Raw genomic sequence first — 20592 nt, forward strand, 5'->3', positions numbered from 1 at the left:
CAGCTAGCTAGCTAGCTGTATCAGCAGTCCAGTAGTACCGCAAATAATACAACTATAATTCAAGACTTTCACAAGTCAAATCACGCATAACATACCAAAAACAAGATATAAACGTGAACCTTGTGTGTATATACATATACTCTTCTTATACTGATGATATCCACCTATCCTATCCTATCCTATCCCGTCCCTTCTTTGCCACTGATATAAATATAATACATTAAACGAGCAAAAAGCGCCAGCTCGGATTCCAGACTCTGATATTTCTACAACTCCATTACTCCTGGTATTTCCCTCCCCCCGGTCCACGAGCCCTGATAAGAAACAAAACGCTTGACATGCGCAGAGAAAGTGTGAGATATGTAAGTATGTAGCCCTTTTGCGCACCCTTGATAAATAATGCATGGAAATAGTTGAAAATAGTATGTCGTCAGGCAGAAAGGACCTCCAGTAGCCCAACTTCCCGGTTCCGTAGTGATGATGATATGTAAAATGAAGTGAATAATTGGGGTTTGGTGTAAAGAGCCACCGTATGAAGACGGCTGTCGTCGTTTTGGCCATGTCGAGATCACTCAAAAGCCCCCGGCATCGACCCTGGGATTTTCAAGCTCAGCCTCTCGTCCCTCTTCCTCACCGAAAGCGCAGGCGGGTTTGACATGGATCGCTGCCGCTGGAGTGTTGGTTTCTCAGTAACTCGTTTCGTATCCAGGCTCTTCCGGGCTTCGTCTTGGAGTTGTGCTTCGGCCTGTGAATCGAATATCGTCTCATTCGGGATGTTGGTGGAGATGACCGTCTTCCCGATGGATACGCGTTTCACAGCATCCTCGCCCTTGGTCTGGAACGGATCATCTTCACTCTTTCTCTCCTTGTCCACTACTGGTCCATGAATTGATAACGTGACATCCCTCGGCACCATAGCAGCCTCAATCTCCTCATTCGTCCTCTCATCTTTGCCTACTCCGTCCGAAAATGTCGGGCTCGGACTATCCCTCAAGGGCATAAAGCTCGGCACCACACCTCCTCCAATTCTTGTCCAGAACATGCGTTCGCGAAGTTTTACGCTCTCCTCCCACGCCGTCTTCTTTTCTTCTTCCGTCTCCGCTCGCCAGTGCCCTGCTGCTACCATGCGCAAGAAACCAATGTAGTCGCACGTCGCTCGAACCCTTCCCAAGCACCAATCGCAAAGCGGGTAGCGCTGTGATTCCTCGGTGTCAGCGGGCTTGAATCTGTATTTCCGCGCGTATTGGTCGCCTTTCCTGGTTTCACCGCATAGTGAGCAGGGGAAAATGGGAACACGGAATCTGGAGGTAGGCGCTGGGTTGGGCTCGACGACTAGCGAACCGGCGGTGATGCTATTTAGCACGGTGCGGCGGGCCATCCAGGATAGGCCGGGTGCTATGTCGAGACGTAGAGTCGGTTCGATATCCTCGGTCAGAGCGCGCTTGTAGAACTTCTCATCTTTGAGATTTGGCACAAAGACACTGGTGACTGATTGGGGTGAGATGTTTCCGATCGACGTGGGCGATTTGATAGATGATGGCAAAGAGGTAGTTGAGCTGTTTGTTAGCGATCCAAGGCCAAGTACGTTGAGACCCCCGTAGTTGCCGCTGGATGCACGACTGGATGGTGCAGAAGCTCGGGTATTGATTTTGAGCATATCCTGGAACTCTTTGAAAGTGGCAAGGTCATCCCGTAAGACAGGATGGATGAGGTGAGAGAAATGGAGCGGATGATCAGGGCTGATCTCGTCGGTTCCCGGCGTATTAGGCGTCAGATTCATAGCCTCGAACAACTTGCTCATCTTGTCTCCGGGTGTGAGGCCAGGAGTCGAGGGCGCAGTCGTCGTGGCAAGGGTGTTGCTTTCGTTGTCGTCGCTGTGCTGGCTCATCTTCTCCACAACGCTTTTGAGGTCCTGTAATTGCTCCTGCAGGGAATGCTGTAGCACTTCGGCGTCGCCCAGCTGTTGCTTGAGCTGCTCGCTACGCTTTTCAGAAGCTTCCGTCTCTTTCCGCGCAGAGGAAACCATGACGTTGGCCTCCTCGAACAAGGCAGCCGTCAGCGCTTCGACTTCGCTGTCCGTCTTCCGCTTGGCCTTCTCTGCGTCGGCCCTACGCTTCCGTTCCTCTTGCAGTTCGCTCGACATTTGCCTCTCCATCTTGTCGTACACGACCTTTTCTACAAGAAGACCTCTCGAAAGTTTGGCTTCATGCTCCCTGACCTGATTTTCTAACCGCACGAGGTGTTCCCTTGCGGCCTCCAACTCGTGCCTAGTCTGTTGCAGCGAATCGTCCAACATGGTCGAGTGATTGATGGCGTTGATGAGCTTCGTGCTGAGCGTAGACACTTCCTGGCTGAAGTCTGGATGCGAGTCTGACGTATCGTTTCGTGATAGAGGAGGTCGGGTAGCTGCGCGCGGGTCGGGAATAGTGTTCATACCATCGCTCTCTGATTGCGACGGCGGCTGAGCGGCTTGGGCGAGTTGGGGTACAGATATGGATCGGGTGACTTCTTTCCTCGTGGGCATGGGGGACAAGGAACGTAGGCGTGATGGAGTCATGGTACCTGAGCCATGGACCCAGGGAGCGGCGCTGTGCGCTATAAATCTACAAGTGAAATGCGCGTTAGCTAGAGGACTCGGAACGGGAAGCGACGGACGCGGTAAGGTCTTCGATGGTGACGCCCATGAGGGGTCTCGCCGACCGCATTGGGCTTCCGTCCTCATCATGGCTCCTTCCTTCCTCGATCATGGGTGACGTACGCAAACTCGGCCATTATTTCCTGCGAAATAGAAAAGGCTGCTCTCTAACTCGTCGCGAACATGAAACAATCGAAAAGGTACGGCGGATGATGTATGACGGAGTAGTATCCGTATCGAGAGGAGAGAGACAAAGGAGTGACGACAGCGGGAGGGACCGAGGGGGCTACACGGGGCGGGAGCACCACGAAGCGTTCAAATCAGCAAACACATTGGAATCAGGCGCTCTAACGAGAAGTGCGACTGTGGTGGAGAATGGAAGAACCGGACGGGAGTGTGGTAATATAGACAGAAGAAGGTGTGGGCTGGACGAGATGGACTGAACGAGCGGATCGTGAAGGTCGGGCGTACCGGAGCCATCGCGCTCGGTCGGGCGCTTACGCTTGGATCACTCGGGCGGCCGAGTGACGTTGACTGAGCCACCACGCTATCTCTCTCAACCATGCCTGTGAGGCTGCATCTGCATCGACGTCTACATCTGGACACACAGATCTGGATCACTGCCACGCGAGAAAGCGATCGTTCCGAGAGACCGCCTCGATGGCGCGTCGGCGATGCGAGGAATGTGCTTACTAGCCGTTGCTGGGGCTGAACTTCTGTACTTGGCAAACGAAACATACCCCTACTCAGCAGCATCATGTCTTTGCACCATAACACCTCGCGATGTTCTATAGAGTCAACACGTATACATGACAAGAAGCCTCACATCTCGCGGAGCCTCCGTCGGCCTGCCCGGTAAAGCGAAACATTTGAGACGAAACCGGTACTAGTACCAAGCTGTCAAATTCCATTTTGAGCCCAATGTCTCTGGCAGAAAGAAAATCTTCCTTGTCAGTACGGGACACCTAGTTTTTCACCAGTCTCACAGCTGTCACTCTCCTGTTTGGGTCGGCACAAGAGAAGTCGGTGGTTACACGTCTCACAGCTGCGAGGCCTCCATTGAGCTCAATGTCTCCAGCGACAAATAATCCTTCTTCTTTGTCCGCTTGGGAGATGTAGTCTGTGTCATACGTCTTACTACTATCACACCTCATTCTGGGCCTAACGCCAGTCACTATTCATCCTGTTATGCCAGTACAAGAGACTGGCTTGTCTCAGGTCTGGAACCTACAGGTCAAACACCGAGTTTTTTCGCTCTTAGCATTGAGCTAGTTTATAGGCACAAGCAGAGTCAAATGTGGAATGTATGATGCCCTCAAGAGACTGATGATGTTGATAATCTCACCCGTGCAAAGAAGAGGAAGACCACGTGTGAAATGGTAAAGGCATACGCAGAATCTGTTTCGACCCCTGACTGCTAAACGACTTTCTGTAGCTTACATCCCCATCCCCAAAAGGTTTGCTCATGGAACGCGACAAAGGAAAAGAAATGACAGACATTAGTGGATGAAGGCCTCCCACCGTCTTGTGACAGAAGCCCGTCCGCAAAGCCAAACCATCTCGCAAGACCAAACTCGGAACAAGATATATCTAGGCACCCATAAAAGCCTCCACCGTGCAACCCAAAGCAACATGGACGTCTCGAGATTGGAATTGATGCAACAACCGTGATTCGTAGCCCAGCCGTTAATCATAATTTCTTGCTTTCCCTTTCTTTTCGACGCCCGGATAGCATGTGTAAGATTGAAACTCCGCCTCTTGTTTCGCCCGCGAGCACGAGAGGCATACCAAGTGCATCAGATCGAACGCAATGGCGCCGTGGCAGTCATCGTAATATGTCGCGCAAACGGTGTGCTAAGAACAAAGACTAGGACAGGTTGGTGTACAAATGTCGAAAGGTATCTGGGTAGCCGAAAAGGTGGTAAACGAGATCGTGGGTTGGCGTCGCAAGGCGGATTCGGCGTCGGGATTCGGGGGAGGGCTTAGCGATGTGTCATCGGCTAACGACGCCCAAACCTGCTGCACAAGAAGTTCGTATTGATTCTGTAAGGGTGTAGCGGTGACTACTTCTAGGTTTTCTTGGTGCGAGGAGACGCTGGTCTACCGCCGCCAAGGCTGGGAACGTACTTTTGTTTCTTTTCGGCCGGTTTCAGAATCTAGGAGCAAAAGATTAGCATACGCGTAATGCAAGTCGGGAGCGCGGCAGAGGCTTACCTGGAAGGAGCATAGTAGACTCTCGTCGACGCTCATCATTGCACCCGCATTGTCGAATTCACCACAGTAATTCGGCGCGCTGAACAGGGTGACGAGTTGGCGCTTGGAGAAGAACTCGTAGCCATCTTCTACAACTTGATGGGCACGGCAAATGAGATCCATGTCGTGCTTCTGCAGGAAACGCGAGACTACGTCCGGTCCGAATGTGAAGCTCACACCTCTGTCGTTCTCGCTCCATCCAGTGATGTCCTTGTCAGGGTCGGACCATAGGAGATCGCAGAGTAGTCCACAATCCGGAATCTACATGCGTCAGTTTCTGCACTCGCAGCTCAAAAATGGCCAAGATCTAGTGCGGTGTACTCACATCCGTAGGTCGCATGACGCGCCTGATCTGCTCCATGGAGTTTAGGTCTGGGCTTAGGCCACCGTGCATGGTGAAGATTTTCTCGTCGATGATAGCGGCGATTGGCAAGCAGTTGAAGCAGTCGGTAAACGTCTTCCATAGCTTGATGTTGTATCTTCGCTTGCACTCGTCGTAGAAACCATAGATGCGGTTGATGGAGGCACACTCGTGGTTACCGCGGAGGACAAAGAAGTTCTCGGGATACTTGATTTTGTATGCAAGCAGGAGGCAGATGGTCTCGAGAGACTGCTTGCCACGATCGACGTAGTCACCTAGGAAGAGGTAGTTGGCCTCAGGGGGGAATCCGCCATACTCGAACAGTCGGAGTAGATCATAGTACTGGCCGTGGATGTCACCGCAAATCTAGCCAATAGGTTAGCAGCCTGTCCGAAGGCAATTCACGCGTCCTATGGCACTGCACGGGGTACACTGACCTTTATCGGCGCCTCGAGCTCGAGCAGGATGGGTTGTGAGATGAAGATCTCGCGTGCCTTGGTGCACAAGTAGCGAATCTCAGTTTCAAGTAGCTGAACCTGCTTGCCGGGTCTGCTACCGCGGACTTCAAGCAGTCTATCTATGATAGAGTCCAGGTCCACCTCGTTTTCTGCCATAGCTGTGGCTTGCTACGGGCGGTGCTGCCGGTGGCTGGAGGAGCAAGGAAAAACCTCGCGTGGGTAGGGTGAGGGAGGCGTGCGCGTCAAGTTGCAACTATTTTGTCCTGCACGATACACGTTAGCAAGGCTCGCTCGTTTCATCAGAAGAGTTGGGCAGCTTTCGTGTGACGCAACGAGTCCAACCTGGCCAACAGGAGCGTGCGCTGCAAGACGGCTCGGGCGATGCAAGGCGTCTAGGGCTGTCGCAAAAAACAAAAACATGAACGTACCTCTGGTCTCAGTGAGTCGGGCTAAAGGGGTCGCGGGGGGGTTGAGGGCGGTGGCAGTGTGGGTGATGGCTCAAAGCCCCTCAGAGATGCCTGGCGGCAGAGATGGGATCACGCGACGGTAAGGCCGGGTGTGTGAAGCGCTCGTCAATTGTGCACGTTGGGGTTGGAGGTGTTGGTGCGGGCTGCGTGGTGGGCAGTTGAGCGCGCGAGGGGAGCGGGGCGCTGGAGTTGTTGTGGCCGGAGCGAGCCTGTCGAGTGGGATGCTGAGAGTGACTTCACCGCCTGGTCTGGTGGGGACGGCGATGCTCGCGACTGAAGTTGCGGAGAGGACGTACGACTACTCGGAGCTGCAGAGCCAGAGCAGGGTAGGGCTAGAGGATGCGTTTAGCGGGAGCTGTCGTGAGGGCTGTGTTGCGAGTGCTGGAGGGTCGCGGCGCCTGAGTTTTTGAGGTTTCGACCTTACTTAGGGCACGGCTTGGCAAAAACGCTAGGCCCGGTTAGACGTCGCGGCCAAAGACAGAGGAGGAAATGGATGGAAAAGAGGTCCTTACGGGCTTTGGCAGTGTGTCAGTGAATAGCAGCTTGGAAGCATGTGTGCACAGTAATGCAGCGGCGCAGGCCTTGGAGTGAGCAGCCCTCTCTTCGCGCCATGGCAAACTTGCCGCTCGCTAGTAGGCTGCTCATTACAAAACGTCTTCACCCAACGCCTCCATTTCTGCCGACCATTTATAGCCCCCATTACAGTATGCATTGCACCTGTCACTAACTTGGTTTTCGCCAGCTCAGCTTCCCCCAATTCTATTTTGCAGTTCCCTAGTTTACTCTGAAGAACGAATTACTCCTCTTGTATGCGGAGGAGGGTATATAGCAGCAGCGGTTAAGGTGCCAGATCTAGGCTCGGGCGCTGCCTGTCATCAAACAACACGGAGGCTGATATGCGACATTTCCTGTTATGCGCCAGCAGTTGGAAGCTCAGTACACGGCCGCGATCTGGCCTTTTTACAGCATCTTGGGAAGTCGACTCACAATGCTGCTATGCTGATTCGTGGCGAGTCAGACTATATCCCGCAAGCAGCCGCAAGTAGTTGAACAGAGTCTCACGTGCACCACCTACCATTCTCATAGCCTTCATACAGCGAGTGCTGAGCGCCACAGAATCCAGACATCACGTCAGCCTTGTCGTCATTTTGTGGCACCAAGTGATTGCAACAAATCTCCTTCTCATATTGATGCACACATCTACCGAAAAGAGATACACTCCTCGTTATGCATGTAATCAACCAACGCCCCTCCTCTTCCATCTTGCCCTCTGCGCCAGAAAGACCATGTCGCATCTGAAGTGGAGAACATGGCCGTTACTCATTGCCTGAAGAACGCCGGGATATGATTGTAGTGCAAAACAACGCTTCTTCAATGAAAAGTGGACTGGTGATGCTAAACAAAACGGAAATGCAAGCACGCCGTCCTTTTGGGGGAAGTGGGGAATGCCGTCGACCGAAAATGAAAGAGATATTAGAGAGAAAAGACGTATCGACACAACGAGCTCCTTAAAGTCCGACATCCATCCAACGCCATGCAAAAAACTCTACAGAAAAGCAAGTAAAAGTGCCACGAGGCAATGACTAACAAGTACCAGAGCTATGGAAATGGCTCGTCGCAGAAATGAACTGTTCTTTCGGGGTATCGCAAAAGGGATTAGATCAAGGTGGTTTTGAATTCACCCAAGTGTACGGCCAGCAGAGACTATACTTTGGCTGGGTGTCCGAGGTAGTGTCGGTCGAATGGTTGGGGAGCTGTACCCACGATCCGAAGGAAAGCTGGTTACCGACGTTGTATCCCAGCTTTCGTCTCCTAAAGCGCTTAGCCATGTGTTGCCAAAGTCCTGTCGGAGAGCCTCGATTTTCTTCTTGTACAAATCGTTGCTGATGTCAAATTCGGCTTCTTGTGGCTCTGGCACCTTGCCCTTGGTTGTCGTGTCGATGGGTGGTAACTGTTGATGGCTTGTATGAGTGTCGTCAGTGACGGCTCGTTCATCTGGACCTGTCTTCTTTGTAGGATCTCCCGAGACTTGTCCATTCAAGGGCTCTTCGAAGCGAGGCTTGTCTCTCACCAGCGATGGGCTGGCAGGCCGCAGCATCTTGGGAGTTTGCCCAGGAGCCATGTCATCATAGGCGAGGCCAGTGAGACCAGACCCGGATGACTGTTGCGCCGCATCGCTCTGAGAAAGTTCAACAATTCTCCGCTTAGGCCCCTTCTTCTTCTTTTGTGATCCTAGCCCACTACGCCCACTCTTAGTGCGATGCAGTGAGTTTGTGCGTTTCAATGCCTCGGGTATATCAGACGGGGTGTCAACAGCTTTGACCACTTTCGGGGGAATGTGTGCTGGGGGAGGTATATCATCTTCGGGTGGAGGCTTGACCACAGGGACGCCCAGCAATTCGGGTGCTCGATCAACGAGCTGTTTCTTTTCGCCATTGGTGGGTCCCGTAGAGTCGATGACAATGTCCTCAAAATAGCCCGGCGTTTTACGGAAGAGGTTGAATATCGTTATCCGATAGGTGGCGTGTGTCTTGCAAAACGGGTTTCGGTACACGTAGATGTCAGAAATCTCAGGCACGCAAGTAAGACGTGCGACTTCCGTGGGGTCGGTCAACTTGTTATCCCTGAAATCGACGCGCTGGAGGGACAGCAGTCGCTCGATACCAGCCAATGATGTCAAGCGATTCGAACGAAGATTGAGGGTTGAGATTGCCGGTAGTGGGTTCCGTCCCAAGGAGTGCAGGCTTTCGATCATACAGTTAGAAAGATTCAAAGCGCGCAGACAGGTCAGGGTAGCTAAACTATCGGGAATCTCAGCAAAAAGATTGGCCGACAGGTCAAGAGACTGCAATGTATTTGCCAAGGGAGCAAGGCTAGTAGCCGAGATGTTAGTGAGAGCATTGTCAGCCAGGCTTAGATGTCGCAAGAAGCGCCATTTAGTTGTGGGAAACCAGCCCAGGGATAGAAGGTTGGAAGAACTGCCCCTTGGAGTAGTAGTCGACCGAATGCTGGAGCCTGAACTTCCAGAAGAGCGCCGGAAATTTGGTGCACTCGCGCTGTTCCTGTTGTAAACTTGAGTCGACCCGTGGCGAGAGCTGGCTGGTCTTGTTGGTGATGTACTGCGCTGGCGCTGATGAGTCTTCACATAATTGTCCCGTACCGATGCACCCCTCGGACTTGTGCTCTGTCTGCCAGGCGCAGTGGGAGACGATGGTGGCGAGTCTGATCTAGCCATCTGGGCATGCTTTCCAGAAGGACTTGCAGTAGTCCAGGGGGCGGAAGGTGAAGGGGGTGCTTTGGCAGATCGTCTGCGACGCTTGTCAATATCATCTAGTACGATGTTGATGATAAGATCAGCGGGGTCATCAACTCCTGCTCGCTTGACAGTGAGGCTGCGCAGGTTCTCGGCCAATCGGTCCCAACCGTAGAACTGGCGGAAGTCAACATCGTAAATTTCAAGAGCGGTAACGTTCTTGAATGCGAATAGAGGCACAGCGGTGTCGAACGGAAACTCCTCGTACCCCGCGATTAGACGAGCTTTGTGGTCTGGAGCGAGTCTCAAGCACGGTATCTTGGTAAATGCAGAGTAGAGATACCTCAGGTCTTCCTGGAGCTGTGCCTTCTGCTTTTCTGCCTTGGCTGCACTGTTGGATCCAAGACGAAGAGACGACCAAAGTGAGGACATGCCCGACATCACACTGCGAACGCTGGAGACTGAGTGTATTGAGTCGCGGTCAGAAGACTTGGTCTTGTTCCGCTGGGTGTTGCTGAGGAAGGACACGTAGTTTGTGGGTGAGGCATCAGTGTGTATGTTTTCAAGTCGCACGTTCATCGGGCCCACGGGTATGTTCAGGTCTTCAAAGCGCGAGAGCAAGTAGAATAGATGGTGGGGAGTCAGTGTGAGCTTCGCGGGCTTTATCGATTGTGACGTGAATGTCAGAGAGGGCAGCGACAGAGCTGCGGCCCAGACACTCGAAGAGGAGGAGGAAGGAGGACTGGTGGGGCCCGTGGGCGAAGAGGGAGAGGCTACGGTGCCTTGTCCATGTTTCGGTGCTTGTCGCTGTAATTGGAGAGCATTTGCAAGCGCTTTTTCATGGGTTCGTACAAAGTACGCCAAGTTCTAGGACAGAGTCAATGTATGTTTCAGCGCCCAGAAATGCGTCTTCATACTCTTATAAACAGCTGGCCATCCTCGGTGTCCATGATTTGAGACTAGCAGACAACGACTGCATGTAGGGCTCTGCGGTGGTGTATATCGGGGACGTGGACTCGGTCGAGGAAGAAGGCCCTCTGAAACTTTGTGTCGCGGGGTGTTTGCGAAGCGCCTCCGCCGTGAGACACGGCCGTCTAAGTGCTTGGACAGTCAGCAGCGAAGACAGCATAGAGCGAGCACATGGACAGTCATTGCGAGGAGTGATGTTTAAACATGGCAAAAAAACTCTTGGCGGTGGGGGATTGGAGAGACTCGACGTACAGTATAGGACTCCGTGCGGTGCCCTAGGCAAGCAGACCTGAGGGACGAGCAACGATGGCAGACGGGCAGATAATATGCAGCGGCAGCGTAGGGAAATGAGCCCACTGGTGGCAGGAGGTAGCACAGAACGAGCAGGCCCAAGAGGTGTGCTTCAGAGGTGGGCCAAAGAGAGGTGCAGCTGCGATATGCAGTAGACGGCCGAGGGCGCCCAGGATAGCGATACTGGCCGAAACAGGCCACCCGAAGCGCACAATCGCCGAGGGTGCAGGAGGTAAAATGAGAGACGGCGCCTTTTCGCGCAGGGGGGCGTGGTGTCGACAACAATAACAACAGCAGAAGAAAGGTGTACAGTATGAGAAGACAGGCCTGGTGGGGAGGCGGCCGTATGTCGAGAAATTAGATGCGGCTGCCAGCTTTAGGTCGCCCGGACGATCTGGAGGGGCTAGCGAGGCGGGCTTGCAAAGGCCAACGGCGTTTCCTGGCGTTTTCCTATGTGCTCGACCACTCTGCGCACTCTGTGAAGAGAAAGACGACCAGGGCCACGATGGACAATGTCGCGGTGAGGGATGGGCACACACACTCGCAGCCCAAAGGCAGACGACGGGTCAAGAGGGCATGGCATGGAGCGCTCGCTGGTCGACCAACCCACTTGGGACGAGACCCCTACGGCGCGTGATTGGCCAGATGGCCGTGGCGCTAGTGAATGCTCCTGCCCTGGCCCCTGTACCTTGGATCTCTCCCACGGCTACCAAAACATCGCTCGAGTACTGTATTATCGTTGCCCTCCATGCTCCTACTCCCTACTTGGCGAACGTCCCCCTGAGGTTAGGCACATGTTGGGCTTCGAATGCCTTTTCCGAATCAATCACTGTTCAGCTACAGCTACAGCTACAGCTGAGCAACGTAGAGAGCGTTTCCACAGTGCTTCCAGACTAACCATGCCGCACAGGAAGAGGTGCCACGAGCAAGGTCGTCTTGTGCTAGATAGACGCCTGCGACCATGGTTCTCGCGAAGATTGCGGCTTTGCCGAGCAGGGCCTGCAGAAACGCTAGCCACCATGAGACTCGACGCTTATTGCTCGGGCCAATATGGGACGAAAGCAACTCCCATCCTGCCCCGGCCTGACGCCATTCTGCTGCACACGACAAAGACATGTTGCTCCCCTCACCGCACGCTATCTTGCTGAAAGGGCTCCCTTTGCGCCTCGAGGCGGCGGAAATAGCAGAGCCCAGTAATGCTCTCTTACTTCGACTGGTTGGCCAAACACCACCGTCCAAGCTGTTGCAAGTCACACACAGCGTGCGTCGCGTCACATGAGAAAACGCTGAACGTGCGACCGCGCGCGCGAGGCCAACTTCGTGCATCTTCGACCCGCGTTTCCCATCACCAACCCTTAGCTTTACGCCCGCTGACGCCCGCAAGACAATACATTACCAAGTGCTCATCTGACTGCTGCTGCTAGCGAAAGACATGGCTATATTCTACACAAGCTGCGGCTATCGCGGGGCTGCAGGCTGATACGCACAGGGAGTGATACGAGGGCTTGGATATCAAGCACCAGTCGTAGCGCCCGAGTCTTGCGGTCCTTCTCCGCCAGCCGGAGCCATACAAAACAATCCTTGGCGTGAGAGTGTGGTGCACAGACCGGGTAGTCCAGCAAGGGTCCTTGCCCGCGGATTTGACGGCGTGGAATTAGCTGCGAGATGACATGTGCCAACAGCTTTCGGGAGCAAGACGTTGGGCACACAGAAGCGAATATCAAACGTCGAGCTGGTCTGTAGATCAGCCCATCTCCAGCTTCCAGGGGCTCAACAAACACTACGTTCAATTTAACGTCCATTCTTGCTCGCATCATCTTGCAATCCCCCACTTGCCTGTTCTGTGACGAACAGAATACAGCACTTGCGCATCCCTGCAAGCCGCATGGCCGACCCCTCAACACCATGCCCCACTATCGCAACTGCATACAACTACAACCACTTGGCAGCACCTCACGATGCAGCTGGCTGCCACACCTTCCGCTGGCCAGGTTCGCTGTCTGCCTGCATCAACTCACACCATTTTTCAACACGATCAGGCTACAAGTCAAGGATGATGAAACTGCATCAACCCAAGCATTGCAACGAAAGGCCAACAGTCGTCAATTTCACTGAGATTTGCTCTGCCGTGTAACGGGACGTGGCATGCATCGGCTTTGCTCGCTGCTCACCGCCAGATTTAACCGAGCAAGCGAACCGCCCAGTTGGCTCCGTGGGGTGCGCTACATCTGAGGCGTAACGCTTCAACCCGTGTAGCCTCATCGCTCTGTCAGCAGGGATAGGATACCAACACCATACACATCCCTGCTTGTGATGCAGGCTCGATACGAGATGCTACGCGGATGATGTATGGCTTAGCTCTGTGCCTCTGCGGAATCTTCACCCATATCGGAAGACCATGAGGGACAGTCGTCGAATGACCTTTTGGCGGTGAAGCCGTACTTTTCTTCAAGACTGCCCAGCGTGATACCAACCCAGCGGTTCTTTCTAGGCCACGGCCGGGATACTACCAACCAGACCACAGGTGTCGTCGAGGAAAGTTGACAATCCCTCGGTATTTGACATCATTGTGCATGCTGTGTTTCGAAGGGCTCCACATAGCCTATTTATTGGGTACTTTTCCATCACCAATCAGACGTAGATCATAAGTGGGCCAATCGGCTGCCAACTCGTCAGTATCCCAGCCTTGCCGATACTGTGTGATATTCGACTAAGAACCATTCGCAACTCCACACTAATGATACGCCAGTGGTGTCTAAGAGCAAGAGACGTTATATAAACTCTCCAGGACAGATTACAAAAATATACCCTAGAATCACCTACGGGGCTATCGCTAATTCTTTGGAGATACTTTGAGTGTAGAGATGTGTTTAAATTGAGTCTTCCACAATTCTTTGATTATTTACTTCGATACTAGAGAGCGTTGTAAAGAAAAGTTTTTTGTGCTTGCACACTTGCTTCCTCTTGGTGCCCATAGCCAGGATACGTTAATCATTCCCTAACTGCCCGTGTAGATAATCAGGCCACCGTTTCCATAGGCAGGGGCAAAACCTATTACCCGATCAGTGGTTGCTCTTCGTATTGTCTTTGAGCCACGAAGACTTACCAGAAGTATCTTGCTGGGGACGCGTGCAATGATCAATGGTCCACAATACACCCACAGCGACATGCTCACTATAGCCAAGCCTGTTAGCCACGTCCCTTTGTGATACCCTGGAGCATCAGATAAAACTCACCACCAGCTGCTTGCGCCGATCCCGTGGCCTTCAATTCTGACATTGCCTGTACTGCACATGATAATGGAGCGCTGTGAATCTGGGACCCCACACTGTCTCTGTCCCAGGCTTCTCAGGTAGTTGTAGCATGCAATTGCGTTGTTGACGTTGCCGTAGTTGTTGGAGCATCTGGGATCTACCAGGATCGACATCTCGTCACTGGCTGAAACAGAGTCAGATTCGTCTTGGTCTTCGACTGAGAATACATACGGACGTCAGGCTTTCCGAGAGAGTACAGGTACTCGGACGTCAGGCCGAGAGACTGTAGAGATGGCATGCCAGGACCGGGAATGACTTCAGGTACTTCTGCGCGGACTTCGACGGCAGCTGGGGCAGCAGACGCCAACGACACGAGTCCCATGACGAGGGCGGGAATTTGCTTGGTGGAAACCATTGTAAATGATATTGCTTGAGGGTATCGTTGCTGATATAGATTCATTATGGGAGGAGAGCTTGCACGTCTTTATACTTGATCGAACTTCAAAATGCCCCTTGAAGTTCGTCGTAAAACTGTACAATTAGTAAGTACCTCATGTCATTACGTCTTGTAGGATTCAGGAATGCGTTTACGAGGCAGAAAGCAATATACCTACGCTAACTACCAATGCACCGAAGCTGACTGCGTGAGCAATAAGCTCGTGACAATATACTTCGCTACGCAGTCTTGCGGTATAGTTTTACTCGTTTCGGTCGGGTCGTTCGGCCCATCGCTCTTCTTACAGAGCATTCATCTATTTCGCTTACGCGCCCCACTGTGACACCGCGACTGTGTAACACCACGACCAGGTCCTGTGAATGCGTGCAGCCCATGAAGGAGTACGATGACACAGAGAAGGTAAAGTATATTCATCCGCTTCGTATACGGCGCGCCTTACATGTTGGTAGTATCTGGAATAGGTAGGTAGATGTTGAGAAGCGTGGCGCACCTGCCGGGTACCTGTAAGCTTACCGGAAGCGAACTGTATAAAGCTGCATCTTGCGAGAAATAGAGCCTCCCGACCACCTGAGACAAGGCCTACCAAAGAAGACAATATCTAAGGAGCAATGTCAGCTCAACTCTGGGTGCAGCCAAGGCCTTGGTAGTCCGAGGAACGAAGTCACCAGATGACAGCTGAAGCAACGCCGTAGGCGGCCTTAGAGGGGCAAATTTCCATCAAGTTCAAAGTCTAAGGTCCTGAGAGAGTTTACCATAAGCCCCGTAAAAGAGCTTGTCAGACCCGTAGAGTTGTTGATGTGCAACATGAAGTTCTCGAAAGAGCTGGCTGACTTACTTATTCCAAGAGAGCTAGCAAGCGGTAGAAATGGTAAGATTGAGAGCTTCGGCCTTCTCAGGCCTTCTCCAATCAACGCTACAGGCTATTCTCGGACACGAGCCTGCTGTTCATCAAGTCAGGTCAACTTTACAATAGTGCTTATCCTTAGCCGTTTTTGTACGCGTTGCAAATGATGAGTTGAAAGAAGAACCGCATACGCCTTTGGGTGGACTCATCAGCATTCATCAGTCGAACCAGATCGAAAGAACTGTTCATGTCAGAAGTATGGCTACCATCTACCAGAACGCGGAGAAGGTTGGAATCTGGCCAGGTGGAGAGGACTTGACGAGAAAGATTGCGATGCGTCCTTCCATCAGGTTCGTCATATACGCTAGCAATCCTTCCTCTTCGCATCTCTCTGGTGGGAGAATACGGCCATGTTCCATTCGAATAATTCCCTGAAAGACCTGGTTTCGGAGCCGTTGGGTGATGTGGGAAGCCGACCTTTTCTTTAAGTTCATCATATTCTGTAGTGACTGCCGGATCCAATGGACACTTTTCGTCGTGCTACCTCCCTAGCACGAGAGAATTAGTAAGTATTCCTCGCGCCAGGAGATTCATATAGCCAATTCGTCTTTGCTAATGTTGTGTCAAATAGGTGCTGCCAACAGAGAAGACAAAGTCAACCCCAGAACTAAAGAAGGTGGCGAAGATCCCTCACAGCCGGCCTGTGAAAAATCCAACCTTTGGTAAAAGCGAAGAAGTCACTCCTCACTGACTTTAAGAGACGTCTTATTCCCTGTGCTATTCCCGCACCGAACTAGTGGAAATAGGAGGTTCCCTAGGTGTAGTTTCCACAAGTAAACGAGATGTATCCTGTCGTCCCGAGATATAGGTCTATGACCTAAAAGGAAAGAGATAGCAGATTGAAGGACAATTGAAGACTCGGGGTTGGGAACGGCCTTAAACCCACGGATATACAACTCTCAAACGCGAGGCTCGCATCGCGGAAAATCAAAAAGCATTACGTCACCCCCCATCTCTCGCTAACGACACAACGCGTCAAACTACCATACGCCACAGCTTTTTCGACAAATCATACCCTTGATGTTTTCATTTCGCCGGAAAAGGGCGAGTGGGCTCTAACCGGCGTATCGATGATGCTTCGGTTCGGGGCGCGAGACGGAGTTTTCGTCCACCAAAAGATGCTTAAACCCGGAATGGCATCAAGGCTTGTCAAAGCTTGTGTCCTGAGGCGACTCGCCGCGGAATACGAGTGTTTATATTTGCGGTCCTTCTCCGGAAATAGGAGTCGGTAACGCAGGTTGCCAGACAACAACAACATACCCTCCCTTCTTCTTGCCAGATTACACGGAAGATCTGCAGACGCGAATTGGGGCGAAACAATTCGAAGTACTAGTCATCGCAGCAACTACTCGCTCTCTGACCGCTTGTCTCACATCCCCTGCTACTATCACGATTCTCATACCCATCTATGGAGAATAAAAGACAAGCACAAGCGCGGAAACAATCACGGAGTCGCTCACGATCCCGTCCACGGCGATCTGATGGTCCACACCTACATCGAATACTCTCAAGCCAGTTCCCAGATGACCACTCCGTCTATCATCATGAAGACGGCGAGGGAGTACATGTCGATGACGATGCAAGATCACTTCACAAGACTGAAACTGAGCGACGAGAGATAGAAACATCGAGCAGCGACGATGACGATAGTTTGAATGACGTGGATGAAAAAGAAGAAGCATCAAACGAGAAGGACGATGCTGCGCATGCGGATGAGAGGACACGTGAGGAGATTAGAGGTGGCATCCCGAACGAGCATGATGTTGAAGCGTCAGCTCCAACGCTGGAGAAGAAGACAACGACGAGATCCACGAGAGACCCAAATCTTGTGAGTGCTCCAAGGGAGAGAGAACTTTGCTCGATCGCAGGATCCGCTAACAATAATAAGGTGACATGGGATTCGGTCGATGATCCTGCAAACCCGAAGAACTGGTCCACGAAGCGCAAGTGGGCTGCTACATTCATTGTATCTTCCTTCACGCTCGTTTCACCAATCTCATCTTCAATGATCGCACCTGCTCTTACATCGATCAGCGCCGAGTTCAACATCAAAAGCGACGTTGAAGCAGCTCTCACACTATCCATCTTCGTCCTGGCATATGCGATAGGACCGTTGTTTCTTGGACCGCTATCTGAGATCTACGGAAGAGTGCTTGTCCTGCAGCTTTCAAATCTGTTCTATCTGGCATGGAACTTGGGCTGTGGATTTGCACAGAGTTCTGGACAACTGATGGCGTTCCGGTTCTTCAGTGGTTTGGGCGGGTCGGCGCCATTAGCTATCGGTGGTGTGAGTACCTTCAGCTCTGTCTATTTCTCTCATCTCTGACTTTATAATGACTAGGGTCTTCTCAGCGATTGTTTCTTGCCCGAGCAGCGTGGCAGAGCGATCTCAATTTACAGTCTCGCACCCCTACTAGGACCAGCAATCGGACCTATAGCCGGGGGTTTCATCAGTGAAAACACTACATGGCGATGGTGTTTCTATGCCACAACCATCTTCACTGCTATTGTGCAGTGCTTCGGCTTTTTCTTCTTGCAAGAGACGTATGCGCCGAAACTGTTGGCTTGGAAGCGAGATAGAATGCGCAAAGAGACGGGCAATATGGAATTGTATACCGAATTTGATCGCCCTGATCGAACACTCGCCACTACGATCAAAGTCGCATTGCAGAGACCGTTCAAGCTACTAGGCACACAGCCGATTATTATCGTCCTCGCTTGTTACATGGCTTACCTCTATGGCCTTATGTATCTCATGTTGTCAACATTCCCCGGGCTTTGGACTATACGGTATGGCATGAGCGTCGGCATCGGCTCTCTCAATTTCATCTCAATGGGCTTGGGCTTCTTCCTCGGGACACAGATCACTGCTCCTCTCAATGATGCGCTCTACCGTCGTCTCAAGAAGCGCAATAACGGCGTGGGGAAACCAGAATTCCGCGTTCCACTCATGGTGCCGGCATCTCTACTCGTTCCCATCGGACTTTTCCTCTACGGCTGGAGCGCTCAAAAGCATACCCATTGGATCGTGCCAAACATCGGAGCGTGTATATTCTGTGGAGGAGTAATTGTGGGGTTCCAGTGCATCCAGACGTATCTGGTTGACTCGTACACAAGGTATGCTGCCAGCGCTATTGCGGCAGCAACGGTATTGAGGTCTTTGGCTGGATTCGGCTTCCCCCTATTCGCTCCAGCGATGTATAGAGCCTTGGATTTTGGTTGGGGAAACAGCTTGTTGGGTTTCGTTGCGATTGCGCTCGGTGTTCCGGCGCCATTCATGTTATGGAAGTTTGGCGCGACGCTGCGGGCAAAGAGTAAATTCGCCGCAGGGTAGCACATAAATACCACCGGAGGCTACTGGAGATAGGGTTGTGATGTACATTAATGTTTGGACATGTCCATGTTCTGGAATTGAGCATCATTGAGGCTCTTACTTGAACAAGCTACTTGCCTAAACCCCAGATATCAGGAATCTGTGCCCTTTCAGATTCAGTATTAAATTCTCCATTTCTTAGAATGTGCGAATTTGAGAGCAATTGGAGTATGTTGGGTGAATGGAAGGATACTTCGTAAGTCGATGCAGCGGTCAGTCGACGGTGGTCCAAGCTCTCAGAAGCTCAAGTTCACATCCCGAACCTTAAGAAAAGTCTCACGCAACATCAGTTCACCGCATTACGTCGCCAACACCCATTGAAGCCTCCCACTATTCGCACACATAATGTCTACGCCATGTAGATGTGCCTCTGGGGCTGCAAGAGCATTCAAAAGCAGCGCGGCACCCCGCATCGCGCACCGAACGTTTGCTTCATACAGCCCGAACTCAACACGGACTGCACCAGGAGGGACGACAGCATGTTTAAGGGAAGGACAGAAAGCTATTCTTGAGAGTGGGAAGGCGACAGGGGGCTTTCAAGGACAATTACGATCATTTTCGCAGTCAGCATCACGCAGCAAGCTCAAGACGATAGACCAGATCCGCGCGAGGAACAAGGGCGGAGTACGTTACATATATCCTCAATTAAGCTGTATCCCAGCTTTAGCCTCTAGGAGCATTTTTCAGGCGCTGACCTTGACCCCAGCCATTCAACCTCACAGCCGCCATCCTCTTCGTTGCAGCTGGCGGAGGACTATGGGCCTACTTCACATACGAAAAGGAGCGCATGGCGCGGAAGCGGATAGCGGACCAGACAAAGGGCATGGGCAAGCCTAAAGTCGGAGGGCCATTCCAACTCATTGACCAGAACGGGAACCCATTCGGAAGCGAAGACATGTTGGGCAAATACTCATTGGTACGCGGTGCCCTTCACATAACATCAAAGAAGCTAACACGAAAGTGCGCAGGTCTACTTCGGATTTACACACTGCCCCGACATCTGCCCCGACGAGCTCGACAAGATGGCTCTTATGTACGACAAGGTGACCGAGCAATGCGGAAAGGTGCTCCTCCCACTCATGGTCACTTGCGATCCGGCGCGCGACAACCCCAAGGTGCTCAAGGAGTACCTTGCAGAGTTCCACCCAGACTTTATTGGGTTGACGGGCGAATATGACAAGATCAAGGAGACGTGCAAGGCGTACAGGGTGTACTTTAGCACGCCGTCGAGTGTGAAGCCGGGACAAGATTATCTAGTCGACCATAGTATTTACTTCTATTTGATGGGTAAGTTAAGAATTGCTACTTTGTGGGGAATTCGGAAAGCTGACATCATGCGACAGACCCAGAAGGCGATTTCGTCGAAGCTATCGGACGCAACTTCACCGCCGACCAGGCCGCGAAGGTGATTTCAGATCACATCAAGGATTGGGAGAAGCCGCTCAAGAAGGAGAGTCGATGGCAATGAACGTCTCTGATTTATTAACATAGACCTTTAAAAGGGGATATACAGTGGATCAAGCTGGACTAGCCCGTTGTACTTTTTGTGTACTACTACGCACTTCTTGTAGATTGTAAGGCATATGTAGAATATTGTACAACTACTGCGTCACAACATACAGTTGTACATATCCTCTCCTGCGATGATCCTTCTTAGTTCGATCATGCTCTGAACGCCATATGGATGTGAGGCCCAAGTAACGATAGGCTGCTGTTGCTCGCCCTCATCATTACCGTACCCGGCTTTCACATGGACGAATGCACACTGCACTAAGCGCTAAACTCTCACAGCACTACCTTGAGAAGAGAAGCACCAGTCCAGGAGAATTGTTGTAAACAGGTGTCTTCCGTAGGCTATCTGACTGAATATGGAGCCTATCTAATTCTGGCGGTATACCTGAGTTGCTCCTGCCTCCG

General features: G+C 52.0%; 6 protein-coding genes across 6 annotated transcripts; 2 read left to right on the forward strand and 4 right to left on the reverse strand.

Annotated features, from left to right (window-relative positions):
* Positions 1 to 568: 568 nt before the first annotated feature.
* On the reverse strand, positions 569 to 2772 carry K460DRAFT_379468 (uncharacterized protein; the record flags this gene model as incomplete). Its single annotated transcript, XM_040935166.1, has 2 exons — positions 569 to 2588; positions 2759 to 2772. 2 exons carry the CDS (start codon positions 2770 to 2772, stop codon positions 569 to 571), a joined length of 2034 nt encoding a protein of 677 aa, XP_040783941.1.
* A 1932-nt stretch (positions 2773 to 4704) lies between these two features.
* On the reverse strand, positions 4705 to 5863 carry K460DRAFT_293409 (Metallo-dependent phosphatase; the record flags this gene model as incomplete). Its single annotated transcript, XM_040929412.1, has 4 exons — positions 4705 to 4791; positions 4850 to 5149; positions 5214 to 5615; positions 5687 to 5863. 4 exons carry the CDS (start codon positions 5861 to 5863, stop codon positions 4705 to 4707), a joined length of 966 nt encoding a protein of 321 aa, XP_040783942.1.
* Positions 5864 to 7852: 1989 nt separating this feature from the next.
* Positions 7853 to 10377, reverse strand: K460DRAFT_379470 (uncharacterized protein; the record flags this gene model as incomplete). Its single annotated transcript, XM_040935167.1, has 2 exons — positions 7853 to 10294; positions 10345 to 10377. 2 exons carry the CDS (start codon positions 10375 to 10377, stop codon positions 7853 to 7855), a joined length of 2475 nt encoding a protein of 824 aa, XP_040783943.1.
* A 3227-nt stretch (positions 10378 to 13604) lies between these two features.
* On the reverse strand, positions 13605 to 14376 carry K460DRAFT_397621 (uncharacterized protein). Its single transcript, XM_040936172.1, has 4 exons — positions 14173 to 14376; positions 13924 to 14125; positions 13794 to 13861; positions 13605 to 13738 (listed from the first exon to the last, which is right to left on the reverse strand). The coding sequence occupies exons 1-4, from the start codon at positions 14354 to 14356 to the stop codon at positions 13686 to 13688; spliced, it is 507 nt and encodes a 168-aa protein (XP_040783944.1). The 5' UTR covers positions 14357 to 14376; the 3' UTR covers positions 13605 to 13685.
* Positions 14377 to 16393: 2017 nt separating this feature from the next.
* K460DRAFT_318248 (putative MFS multidrug transporter) lies at positions 16394 to 18764 on the forward strand. Its single transcript, XM_040930384.1, has 3 exons — positions 16394 to 17130; positions 17191 to 17589; positions 17644 to 18764. Exons 1-3 carry the CDS (start codon positions 16711 to 16713, stop codon positions 18634 to 18636), a joined length of 1812 nt encoding a protein of 603 aa, XP_040783945.1. The 5' UTR covers positions 16394 to 16710; the 3' UTR covers positions 18637 to 18764.
* Positions 18765 to 18953: 189 nt separating this feature from the next.
* K460DRAFT_419452 (mitochondrial metallochaperone Sco1) lies at positions 18954 to 20556 on the forward strand. Its single transcript, XM_040938015.1, has 4 exons — positions 18954 to 19299; positions 19382 to 19591; positions 19644 to 19962; positions 20019 to 20556. Exons 1-4 carry the CDS (start codon positions 19021 to 19023, stop codon positions 20141 to 20143), a joined length of 933 nt encoding a protein of 310 aa, XP_040783946.1. The 5' UTR covers positions 18954 to 19020; the 3' UTR covers positions 20144 to 20556.
* The last annotated feature ends 36 nt before the right edge of the window (positions 20557 to 20592 follow it).

This window comes from Cucurbitaria berberidis, assembly GCF_010015615.1.
Source record: "Cucurbitaria berberidis CBS 394.84 unplaced genomic scaffold K460scaffold_5, whole genome shotgun sequence".
Classification (NCBI taxonomy): Eukaryota; Fungi; Ascomycota; class Dothideomycetes; order Pleosporales; family Cucurbitariaceae; genus Cucurbitaria; species Cucurbitaria berberidis.

Excerpts from the sequence above, each read along its gene's own strand:
- K460DRAFT_397621 (XM_040936172.1), bottom strand. The coding sequence starts at position 14,356 with ATGGTTTCCACCAAGCAAATTCCCGCCCTCGTCATGGGACTCGTGTCG. Across the intron at positions 13,862-13,923 it reads ATCGGCGCAAGCAGCTGGTG|TGAGCATGTCGCTGTGGGTG; the intron begins GTGAGTTTTATC and ends GCTTGGCTATAG. Across the intron at positions 13,739-13,793 it reads TCCCCAGCAAGATACTTCTG|GTTTTGCCCCTGCCTATGGA; the intron begins GTAAGTCTTCGT and ends ATCGGGTAATAG.
- K460DRAFT_318248 (XM_040930384.1), top strand. The coding sequence starts at position 16,711 with ATGGAGAATAAAAGACAAGCACAAGCGCGGAAACAATCACGGAGTCGC. Across the intron at positions 17,131-17,190 it reads CCACGAGAGACCCAAATCTT|GTGACATGGGATTCGGTCGA; the intron begins GTGAGTGCTCCA and ends AACAATAATAAG. Across the intron at positions 17,590-17,643 it reads CGCCATTAGCTATCGGTGGT|GGTCTTCTCAGCGATTGTTT; the intron begins GTGAGTACCTTC and ends TATAATGACTAG.
- K460DRAFT_419452 (XM_040938015.1), top strand. The coding sequence starts at position 19,021 with ATGTCTACGCCATGTAGATGTGCCTCTGGGGCTGCAAGAGCATTCAAA. Across the intron at positions 19,300-19,381 it reads GCGCGAGGAACAAGGGCGGA|CCATTCAACCTCACAGCCGC; the intron begins GTACGTTACATA and ends CCTTGACCCCAG. Across the intron at positions 19,963-20,018 it reads TATTTACTTCTATTTGATGG|ACCCAGAAGGCGATTTCGTC; the intron begins GTAAGTTAAGAA and ends ATCATGCGACAG.